General features: G+C 32.3%; 1 protein-coding gene across 5 annotated transcripts in view; it reads right to left on the reverse strand.

The window, feature by feature from the left end:
* LOC129968736 (Na(+)/H(+) exchanger beta-like) overlaps window positions 1-12739 on the reverse strand; it is a 149608-nt gene that overhangs the window by 51794 nt on the left and 85075 nt on the right. For all 5 annotated transcript variants that reach the window (XM_056082933.1, XM_056082934.1, XM_056082931.1 and 2 more), the window contains 4 exons: window positions 11493-11534; window positions 7017-7085; window positions 5210-5291; window positions 685-712 (listed from right to left, as the gene is read on the reverse strand). In XM_056082933.1, the coding sequence (XP_055938908.1) occupies window positions 685-712; window positions 5210-5291; window positions 7017-7085; window positions 11493-11534 (221 nt within the window). The remainder of the gene's footprint in view (window positions 1-684; window positions 713-5209; window positions 5292-7016; window positions 7086-11492; window positions 11535-12739) is intronic.

Here is a 12739-nt window from a genome sequence, read left to right on the forward strand (position 1 = left end):
TCGAATTAAGTTTGGAGTTAAATATGTCTATTGCAAATTGTACTTTTGCAAACATGTAACACAATAGCTGAAACAACAGAAAAACGCATTGACTTAAATATAAAATTTAATATGGGATTTTGCGATTGCAGTTATTAATGTGTGACAAATTTGAGTTTCAATCTTTGAAGTTCAAAATTGCCTTTCAGACTTCTATTGCTTGAGTATCGATCTTGTCCCAGCGATTAATCGCCAAAGATCATACGCTAATGATCTCTCTCATAATTATTATTCGCCAGTGGCATACGGCTAATAACACACAAATACATTTATTAGAAAGTATATGAGATAGTTTCAGGGAGAGGGTTAAGTATTAGATAAATATACTTTTTAACAGAAATTTTAAATTTCAAGAAAAAATATTTGCACGAATTAAACTAAAATATCCTTACTTAAAGTTTAATATTATTCTGATAGCAAGGTACAAGGCTCATGAAAAGAAGTGGCACAACAACTATTAATGCCTTTCAGCTCTTTGCACTTCTAGAACAAAGATGGCAAAAAAATGCGGAGGACATAAATTATTAAAACCAGAATGCGAATTTACAGCGATGAGCAATATTTCATTAGAAAAGACATCATTGAAAGTAGAAAGAACAGGACATTTTAATTTTCAGAATCGGAAAAATATAAATCCCTACTCACCGATGATGAAACAGTTAAGAATGGTTCCCTGAAAAGAATAAATACATTAATGGAACTAAAATTCTAAACAATTTAAAAACTATATACATTTTTTTTATACATCAGATACAGCACACGATCAGCAAATTTTTTCTGAAGCGGTCAGTTTCTGATAAAGTGTTTTTCTCAAAATAATACAAAAACGATTCTTAATTCTTGATATTGCTTCGTTTTCGTAGCAAATTATTAATAGCACAAAAAGTCACGTGACGATTCTTTAAACTGTTAAAGATAATTGGATGGAAATGTTCTTCCCTCACGTAAACGGGCGCAGCAGGATCAGGGAAATAAAATTACAGAATGCACGGCTGAGAATGTCTTGATTCCTGATCGATCGTATTCCCCAATGTAATTGGAAACCACCAGTCATTGAAAACTCATTGTTCGGAGGGAAGAAAAGTATTGTTCTTTGCAAACCAGCACACAGAATAGTTCTTTCAATCAGTGAAACCATGAAAACTTCCGCTCATATGAAGTAAACTGGCTTCTTAATCGTTACACTGATTTTGATAAATATTTACAAAGTTCCATCGGAAAGCAAATAACTGCTTTTCTGTTTTTTTAAGCGAAATTCAGGATGCTGCTTTACGATGTCTGCTTGCTGTGAATTGCTGGGAATAACCAAACCAGTTATTAATTATAATGATCGGTCAGTAATAATAATAACCGGTTATTCACATTGACCGTAACATCTCCTTCTTTTATTTTCTTATACTCGAGGCAATGAATCAAACTTTGTTCATTGGCCAAATGAACATAAATCGAAATTTTTCAATCCAAAAATCTCCCACTACATCACCGGGTACGGCCTCTTTGGGACCAAGGGTTAGTTTATATTCGCACAATAGATTTGACTTACTCTGACAAAGGTGTTCCAGATCACAGAAACAAGAAATATTTCACGCTGCGTTGAAAATGTGTGAAGTTGGTGCGAAAATTCGCCACGAATGATGATTCTTCGTGAATTGATTATGACGAGAAATTGATGATTCATTATGGGAATCATCAATTCCTCATCATAATCAATGAAAGGAGACGCGATATCTTCATAGAATAAATAACCTTTAATCTTTCCCACAGGCTCTTGTTGCCTTTACTGTCATAAGTTTCATTTATGTTTATATACATTAAGAATGCATATGCAGTTTTTTGTTTCTTCTTTACTTATTTATGCTGAACGGATTTTATTTGGCCACGCGCCTTATCAGTTCAGTTTTCTCTCGGTATTCTAAAAGTAATAATTAGTACCAAGAATACTTTTAGCCTCGATGGAATCGTGAATAAAGATTAGTTTAAGGAAAAACTTAAGACGCTGTGCTTTAAATATTTAGAAATTAACTCATGCAACTCTCCTTTCGTTCCGAATATAAGCGCTTCAATGCATCCATTTCTCTCATCTAGAGCACACTATTCAGCACGCAAGATTTTAATTTGGTTGGTTAATTTTTTTTTTTTTTTTTTTTTTTGCACAAGAGCCATCTTTGGCTAAACTGCGCCCAGCACGCAAGACGTCATTTTTATCGAGAATATAAGGGACGTGAGCTTTTCCTGGCGCGAGATTCTTTCCCCAGATCATGTGCATCGATTTCCTCAGAAACCAAAAATCTGGACTATAAGTGACAACAACTTCAGAATTTCTCAAGTTCCTAGGACAGTGCATTTATAGTCCTAGCTGTATCACAATTTCAAAATTTTTCTTGTGATTTAAAGGGACTGATAATATCGGAACATCGACGAAAATATCGATTTTCCAATTTTGAGTGAAAAATAATCCTTGAATCTTTGACTTATTAATCTGAAAGTTTCAAAACAATCGGACAAATATTTAATGAAATATGGAACTATTTCGTCTAACGCGATATCAAGTGCCAGGCTCAATTTCAGTGTTTACATCCAACATATTTTTTGCGCAAGTAGATAGGTCGCTTAATTTTGTCCACGATATAAAAATCAGGACAGTTGCTTGATACTGAAAAGGTTAAATCTTTGTTTACTGCTTTCGCTTTTACTTTTTGGTTGAATTTGTCACTGGCTATTATAATCATCTTCAAAATGACTCATTTCATTTGAATTTCAATCAAATGGATTATAATTTTCGCTGTGTATTAATAGATATCTGATAAACAGAACTGCTGATTAACATTGATGAAAAACTGTTGATCAATATATGATCAGAACTGTTGATTTTTATATGATTAATAAATGACGAAAAAAAAATCTTAATAAATAAAAAAAGTGAAAAATTTTCTAATTTTTTTTCTAATAATACCTATATACGATAATGGACATTAATAAATATGATAATAATATATACTAATAAAATTGAAAAGTTAGAATTTGAAAATGCCATATTATTGTTCTGAGAAAAAACCAGCTTAATATGAGCTGCTTTTATTACAATGTTAGTGTGGCGAAAACTTTAAATCTGTTTACTTCTGTTTAATTTTTTTCCAAAATTCTGTTTGCTACAAAATGAGTCAATGACATTTTGCTGTAATTGCATGAAAGATTCTTTGCTCACTCTTAAACGCATGCTTAATAGAATTAGGGATGGATTTGTAAACATTTTGATACAAAATTTTCTAAAAATGTTTATAGTAAAAAAAATCACATATTTTCCAAAAAAATTTACAACCTTTTGAGCAACTTTTTTTTAGAAACTAATATAGATATCAAATATCTATATTAATCAATCCCTAATTCTGCTAAATATATTTTGAGATCCCTTAAAAAAATTTAGAGAAATTTTTTTGAAAATTTTACGATAAGAAGCTTAATATTTTTTAAAATTTAAAATATTTAATTTTGTAACTTTTGAATCTGAAAGCTATTTTAGAAATTTAAGTTTCAGCACAATCAACATCTATCTATCACAAAATTTGAAACATTTATTGAAAATTATGGATTTTTTTTTTTTTTTTTTTGAGTATCGAGTCTCTTTAAATTGTAAAGCATCTAAATTATAAATTCTGATTCTGTGATAAATAATAATCATTCTCTTGTGTTTTACACAAACGGCTTCTTTCGATTGCAGTGATTGATTTTTAAGGTTGTTCTAAATTTCTGAAGCACTCTGCACTTTCCGGAAAGAATGAAAGTATGTGCAATGTCAAAGCGAGGCCGAAATCACAGGTGAGCTCTCAATCTGGTTCGAAGCGAGGACGCTTGGCAGATCGAGGAAGGGGGGTGGTGGATAGGCCCATCTCTCCCATTTGAATATGGTCTGCATTATTCAATAAGCCCCGAGACAAGGCACGGACCAATGGCTTTCTTATACCCGGCAGGATTTAGAATCCGGAACACTCATCCTCAGTACGTTGTGTAAGTGGACGCCCTCTGAGCTGCTTCTGTCATGCTATAACGGAAAATACCGAATGCGGTGAGAAAATGCTGAAATCATCCAAAATCGGAGCTCATCATTTTGAGGAATTTTGGATTTTTTCTGGGTTTAAACCCAAAACTGGCGGATTTTAGATGAAACGACGATCAGTCGGGCTATTTTTCGTATAACGCTTTCTCTAATACGCAAACAGCTACATGGATGAAATGTGCAATGCTGATTTTACACAAAATGATCGATCTGTATCAGTTTTTGTTCAAATCATATTAAACTTTGTCACTATATCACCAAAGAAAATGGAATGAAAATATTTTTTTAACAGAATACACGCTGATTGTCGTATAGAAACATACGAAGTTTAAAATAAAAATATTTTTGTGCACTTTTATTCAATTAGCTTCATGTTTGTAAAGAAGAAATTTTGTAACGGAATTTTCACTCACATCTTGATGGTTACAATTCTGTTATTTTGTACATGTGCGTATTCTTAAAATTTAATTATCTGTTAATTTTGTATCACGAAAATTAATTAGTGGTTAATATATAACAATTCATAAAATTATCATAAATTAATTTTCAATTTTATTAACAAGGTAGTGTAAAATATCTTATAGAAACTTATTCTAAATTTGTTTGTAATTGGTTATAAATTTAGGAAAATTAATTTGTTTTTTTTCAAATTGGATTATACATAAAATATTAAAGAGAAGATAAAAATGACAAACAAAAAAAAAAAAATTAAATTTTTAGTAAAGTAATAAACTTGCTTTTCTAAAAATGCTTTTATAAAGTCCAGTATATCTTTTGGAAATAACGACATTCTTCGAAATTTGCATCCGTTTGAATTCGAAGACACTCTAAAAGATTTTAACATTCCATTTTTTTATTAGATATTTGTACGGTCGACTGAAGACTAATAATTTTATAAACACAAATTAACTGAGATTTTCCAATTTTTTTTCATGAAAACTATAATCTAGAAACCGATGAAATAAAGCAATATGCTATTTAAGGCATTTTCAAAATACAATTGAAATTAAATTTCGATTTATGTGAGAGTAAGTGGTCGGTGATTAAAATATTTGCATTCGTCATTCAAAGAGAAGTGTAGTCAATGAGAGGTAAAATAAGAGATTCAGATCTTACAACTACTGCATACAGGACGATAGTTCCCAGATTGCTGAAAAAGGCTCGGTCGTGCAGTGAGTACGAAGATTCTAGCACAATTCTGAAAAAAGAGAACAATGACATCATTTAGAATATTTACAGCTTTAAGAAAATAATTGCATGCGTTTGTGAAATGTGAGCAATAAAAATAATTGATATGCAGATTACGCGGATATCAGATTCTCGGTAGGGATCCTGTGATTTCATCAAAGGTTATTAGCGTCCGAAAAGAAATAGAATTTTAAAAATAAATCAACAATTGCAAAGAAGTGCCCTTAAACGAGACTTATTTTGGTTGAAACTGAAAATATGCGGAGAGATCCCGGCTACACCAGATGTCTCAATCCTCATTCGGTGATTACGATGAGTCATTTGAATCAATAGGGTGACGAATATTGATGACTTCAAAAGTGACCTACAGGGAAGCTGTCTTTCTCTATTTACAAACCGACTTAATCGCATCGTATTATTAGAATGGTTCCTGAGAATTCTTTTTCGATGGTGGGAAAGCACGCTTCAGATTCGTAAAGAATTTTTAGCTCTTTTATTGTTCAAATCCACCAACATAAATATCAATATTGAAAGAAAAAAAAAAGCCACGAGTCATTATTATAATTTTTAAAGTCAGATTTTAAAAAAATGTTCCCTGCGTTTGAACTACTCATCAACTCTTGACTCGACGTATTGTGCAATACAGTGAAAAGGCAAGACGTACATTTTCTTTCAAATGTATTATTTCTATTGCTTCAATCTATTAGATATAAAAACAATGATTTTGACAAATGAATGAAGAATAACCATGCACCTCTAAGACGTGAAAAGCGCTCACGTGGGAGGCCATTTTGTTTTATAATCTCTTTCTAAGAATACCTAAAATAATGATCTCTGCGAGCTTGTTGCAACATCTAAAACGAAGTAAGTTTAGTAAGGGAATGTATTAAATCCAGCCAACATTTCATCTAAACCTAATATTCTTCCATTTTCGAAATGTAAAATAAAATTGCCGAGGGCGCTACATTATGGAGTATTAAATAATTTATAATTAAATTCATAAAATAGCGATGGAATGTGTTGGAAAGCAAAAATGAAAGTGAAAACTCAAGGTTAACGTTGGAATGCGACGCTATTTAGTAGATTAACTGTTAGCGCTTTCATTTTAAATTTTCTGCAAAGTTAAAGGACCGACTTCTTTTGTAGCCCTTGCTTGTACTGACTTTACCATTAGCAGACCAAAATTCGCTATCTAAGCAGTATGATAGTACAAAAAGGAGATATATTGTGCGAAAATATCCCGCCAAGAAAGTAGATTGGATTATTAATTAAATTATATATCACAAATCGACTAAATCAGTTGCAAATTTACAACAAATCACAGTCTCTTGTGATAGTTCAAAGGGATTGAAATATAATCTTTCTGTTGAAAATGTTTAAGAAAATATTTATACGAATAAAAATCATTTTAATGACCTGCTTTTAATATATCCATAAAATTCTGCCGGATTTTTTTTTTAAAGTTTTCCTAAAAACAGTGGTGGCTTTTACTACAACACAATATAACTACATCAAAGCCTCGTTTTTTTAGTGTTTGAGTACAGCCACTAAATTTTGTATTTTGTATTAAAATCAATCAAGAATTTAATGAAAATTTTATTTTAATGCTTTACTCTTTAAAGGGCCTGGCAGGGGAAAAACGAAGCGCAGATCAACTTGCGTACACTATCGCTGATAGAGAGATGGATAGATAGTTAGATAAAAGTAGCTTTCGGAATGCATTTCGTTCACTTACGGTGGCAAGAGAAAGAGGAAAAACGCTTTCGGCGTGAATTGCGGCAACATCTCCCTGGAATGAGTGAAACTGAAAGAACAAATGAAAGAGTTGTTATTATTAAAGAAATGTACCTGAAAACTGCCAGACGTTCAGAGTGGATGAAAACTCATTCACAAGACTTTTAGGATAGTAGACTGCGACAAATATTTACTTTTTTTTAATAAGGTGGATGTGATCTATTGTGACACCATCATAAGAAATCAACTTGAAAGAAAGCATGAATTGTTTCCTTGCAGCATCGACAACATATATTTCTTCACATCAAAGCTTACAATCGATATTCAGAACTGATTTCGCGAACAACGTGGCAATGATTACATACAATTTCAAGGCTGCATCAACGAATATTCGATTGATGAGTTCCTTGACGGAATACGTCCGAAAATATGTGCCAGTGAGGCTTTCAAACTAATATTACCGCTTGTGGACGAGGTGATATACTAAGGAGAATTAATAACTATAATAATGATAACTGCAACCTTGCTCTAAAAAAATTTGTTATCTATGCTGTCAGAAAACAAACTGTTTCCTTTCAAACCCATTTCTGATCAATGAGCCACAATGAGCCATTTTCAACTCATGCATTTCTTTGCAAAAAAAGGTGTTGGTCGTCGCTAGGGATTGCAATACCGGACCAAAATTTCAATACCGGTATTCGGTATTTTTTTAATCTTAATACCGGGATACCGGTTTTAATACCGGTATTAGAAATTTTGGAAAAAGAAAGAAAACACAGATGTTTCTTTTTTTATTTGCCAGTTTTCTTAAAGAGTGTAAATATCAGAAAAAATAATTTGTAACTTATAAATTATAACAGTATATAATCACAAAAAAGTAAAGAAACATCTTATTTATTTAAATTTCAAAAAAAGTGTAAATATCACTATTCAGTTTGTGGTACTATTACAAATTTTTGAAATGTGATCTTAAAAAACATAATGCGTCAATTGTACTGTCTTTAAGCATGAAAAATAATTTTGTGTGAAAATTACCAGCTGTCTAAAACACTCTTTCGGCATCTACGCTAGTTGGTGGTACTGTTAGCAATGCGTGATATACTTTTTCCAAGTATTTACCTCTAAATCCCTCATCTTCAAATAAATCGATTTCTCGTCGGATGGTTTTGTGTATAGCTGATTTCTGTATTGTATTTTGGTTCGTTGAAATTTTTTTATTTATCGCTAATTCTAATTTTTATTCAAAAGACAATTCCTTTTCACTATCGACAGTAGTGACATCATAATCTTCGATAATTGAACCGAATTCTGACTGTGGATAGGTTTGTGGGAAAATTTTTTTAAAGAAACTTTACTCTAACTTAATCAGATTTGAATTGGTTATTTTCTTTTCTTTTCATTTTCATTTTTAAAATCATTAGAATTATGTAAATACCATAACCACATTTTCTATTTCGGTATGCCTTTCTTCTGTGCGATTTTTCAATGTAATATATAATTCTTCAGATACTAATGTGTGCTGTTCTTTCAGTGACTGCAACATGAAATTTATTGTTGCATTAGCTGTTAATAAATTAGAATCTCTCCGACATAATGCCTCAATAGTCAGTTTTATTGGAAGTAGAGCTGATATAGTTCTGGATATTAAGTCGAATTCACTATCTGAAAAATTAATTTACAGGTTTAAGTCGATTATTGCTTTTTGGATTGGATTTCTTAGTTTCAAAAATCGTTTCATCATTAGGAGTAAACTGTTCCAACGTGTTTTAGAATCTAATATTAATATATATTCTGTTTTATTTTCAGTTAGTATATATTTTTGTAATATGGCATTTTTTGTAGGGGAACGTTTAAATATTTTAACAATTTTTCGAATTTTATAAATTATAGGAAGCAATTCTTGATAGGTTAATATTTCATCCTCATTAGCAATATTTTCTTCAACAATTACATTGTCATTATCTTCATTGTCAATATCACTCTCACTCTTACTCTTTTCAAAGTTGGAATCCGAAATTTCTATATCCACAGTATTTGGATTCTTCTGTTGTTTATTTTTTTTGGTATAATACATAAATTACTCCTAATTGAATTCCATGTGCATAGCACAACTGCTGATTTGCACCAATCAATTTTCCAACTTTTTTCATAATTGTTGCCCCATCAGTCGTTATGGATACAATATTTTCTTTCGGGGATAATCCAGGTTTCGCTAACTGAGATTTAAGAAATTAATTAATCCATTAATTAACTAATTAATTTCGCCCGTTAGGGAGTCATAAAAACAAAAACTTATACTATTTTGCAATGTTCACGATACCTGAACATATAGTGGAGACAATTTTAAAAATTTCTAGTAAATACCGAAAAACCGGTATTTAAACTTGTGAATACCGGTATTACAAAATTGTACAAAGGGCCCAAAATACCGGTATTCGGTATACCGGTATTGAATTCCTAGTCGAATTCCTAATCTACTAGCCTTCGAAGCTTTGGCCATGAGTTTTGATTCGCAATGAACGTCTGACTGTGACTTCCAAAAACTCACAATAAAAATAAATGACAATATACTTTTACTTTATACTAATTATTTGTAAATAAGCACGAGGCAAAGAACAATAAAAAAAATTTGCAAACAAGGGCATGCACGTTATTGAGAAACAATGAAAATCCACGGATGATTGTCACAATGTCCATTGTGACAGTTTTTATTACTTTAACAAGTTGAATGCGCATGAGTACAGGAAGCGCTGCGTTGTGGCGCATGCACATTACGAAATGGTATAATCTTCTTATAACTAGGAATGAACTCTGCGCTTTCTGATATATCAACATACTTTGGTGTGTTTTATGCATCCTAGTAGAATGAAAAAAAAAAAAAAAAAAAAAAAAACGGTAAATTCTCCGGATGTCTTCCTTTCTTTTGACTGAACATAAAATTTGATATCAATCTTGAAAGTAATCGAACTTCTTTCATGAACTTCTTTCTTCTTTCAGAACTATCGCATTCACACAAACAGACCGATTGTTGGTGTTCATTGGCCTTATAATAAAACATTTTGTGCCAATCTATAATTCTGTATTCCGAATTTCATTCTTCGAATTGTTTGGATTTCGTTGATATTGTGTACACATGCATAGGAATCGGCAGACAGGTTTTCCATGCATTCAACTTTTGAAAAATAATTAATTATCGCTGTTTACAAAAAAAAAAAAAAAACATTAGAAGAATGGTTTTATTTAATTCAGAGACATCAGAAACACGGAGATATACTATATAAATCTCAAGGGCGAATTTTTTGAAGTTTCTTTTCTGTTTATAAGTAATTCTTTGTATATAACGACAAAGAAGAAAATAAAATAAAAGTAATTATGTGAAATGCTCCATTATCAGCATTGAAAATAAGTGAATCTCTTGGAGCAGATGGCATTCAGCTATGAGGTATTTTCTAGCACTTTAGAGGTTGCCTTTGAGCATGGGAAATCAGCGACTTAGCGTTGACTTTCAGGAAAGTTTACTCAAAAACAGTTGTTGTCTGCAGTCCCTATGAAACGTGCCACAGCGGCTAAGGGATGCAAGTGTTTCCTCAATATTTTACATTGGAGTTAATATTCTCCAGTCCATTTTTCTTATACTGCTGTCCTTCATCGCGCAGCGTGACTTCATTCTTTTCCTCAACATTTCTGTTGTTATGTTTGCTTTATTCACTGATGTGGCATCTTTGCAATGATAGAGAAATGAATTTTTAATAATGTATGTCTGTCGGCTCATTGACATCATTACTAAAGAAACACTAAGAGCAAGAAAGATGAAATTTCGTGCTTGATCTTTACACGAAAACTAGAGCGTTTCGCCACATTTCGAAAGAAATATGTCATTGGAAAATCTGTTAAGCCTCGTGAGTGTGAATGAGATAACTCAACGTTTTTTTGAGTAAGACGAGCAAAATTATCACACCCATGGTAAATGCTAATCTACATCTACACTAACACCATCATCAGGTTGACTATCGATGAGTGTGTACTGTGGATATGCGAATACGAAAACTTAAAAACAAATAAGCTAGCTAATTGTATTTTTTTATATATAGAGTTGACATCAAAAAGTGTACAGTTGTAGTGAATTTTTGAGCCTCTATTCAAAATGAAAGACGTCCAAATGCATATTTAACACTATTCGCTGTGTATACACAAAATGCGCCATACTGAGTTAAGATATATGAATACAGAAGCGAGAACATTCCCACTGGTGCCCTTTTTTTTCGTTATTTAGTTTTTTGCTTTCTGCTTTTACCCGTCTATTCTGCGAAAATAAATTCCAAATATAGGTTACAATATATTTCTCAGTCGACATAAATTACAATAATTTTCTGGGAGTAGCAATAAATGGGTTCATTTTTTTTCGTTTCAGTATATTCTTTCTTCACTGTGTTTTATAATCATAGCGTTGTAAACATATATGGAAAGAAATACTTACTGTACAATGGTGCCAACTATGATGCCTAGAACTATCAGCATGCTAGAAGAAAAACAATTCTCATATCAATAGAATCTTATAAACGGCATGTGCAGGGCGATCACAAAGTGTTTCCAGGATATATGAGCACTAGCGAGCTAAAGCAACTGATAGGAAATTTCAAATATTGTTATTTGAAGGTAGGAGCTCGAATTTGCAATGATTTAAAATGATAGAGTACACATGGTTATGATTACTGTGGAAAAAATGGATTCACGTGTTGAGAAGTTAAATGGCGTTGGACTGATACGTCCAACGCCATTAATGGTCAGTAATACGTCCAACGCCATGGCGCAAATTGGCGGCGTAAAATATTTGTGAAGAAAAGTTTTGTAAAGGACTAATGACAATATAAGACAGAAAAACTCTATGTAACAGTAGTAAACTTCTGTAAATTATTGGAATTATAAGTTTTTAACATATTCCCCTACGCAGATGATAACACTTGCGAGAAATTATTGGTAACACTGATGGACGCAACATTGCAGGAGGAATCGGTACAACTTCACGCTTTCAATTCTGAGAAATCTTGTGGATATGATGTGTGCATTTCAGATTTCAGATAATCCCGGAAACAGAAACCCATCGGAGTGAAGTCGGGGGATTGCAGCGGTTACGAACTACTAAGTTACAGAATCATCAAATCACTCCTTTATCAGTAAAGTTCTGATGCATTACTTCTCGAATACAAGTGACGACGTGTGGAACAGTAAAATCTTGCATCCACGTAATATTAATAATGGCATTTCACTGCTGAAATTTTGATATTACATAATTCTGCAGTATTGTTGTTTATCAAGCCCTTGTGATGGCAGCGTGGTTTCACACCTGCGAAAAGCACCTTTTCGAAGAAGTATGGAAAGAGAACGAATGCGATTGCGATGCTGCACTGTAGTCACTTTAGCGAAGGCTCTGGTGCCATGTCATAAGATTTTCATTGGCTTAGTGAGCGCAGTTCTTGGAAGTTTACATGTCCAGTTACCCGCTGTCTTCAGTATATCGAATGAGGAAAAAAAATTACGTTAAAAAATCCTTCATAATTTTTTTACCAACCAATTTACAGCTTTTACGAAGCTTCGACCTCGTCTTAGCTTAATTTTGCAGAAAAACTCACATTAGTTCGGCCACATTTTTCTCGTTCAGACAAAACAGCTTTATTAATTCACCTCGCTGTTTCTTTGCATCTTTTCACATTCGAATAGTTCACT

The sequence above is a fragment of the Argiope bruennichi genome, chromosome 5 (assembly GCF_947563725.1).
Source record: "Argiope bruennichi chromosome 5, qqArgBrue1.1, whole genome shotgun sequence".
Lineage (NCBI taxonomy): Eukaryota > Metazoa > Arthropoda > Arachnida > Araneae > Araneidae > Argiope > Argiope bruennichi.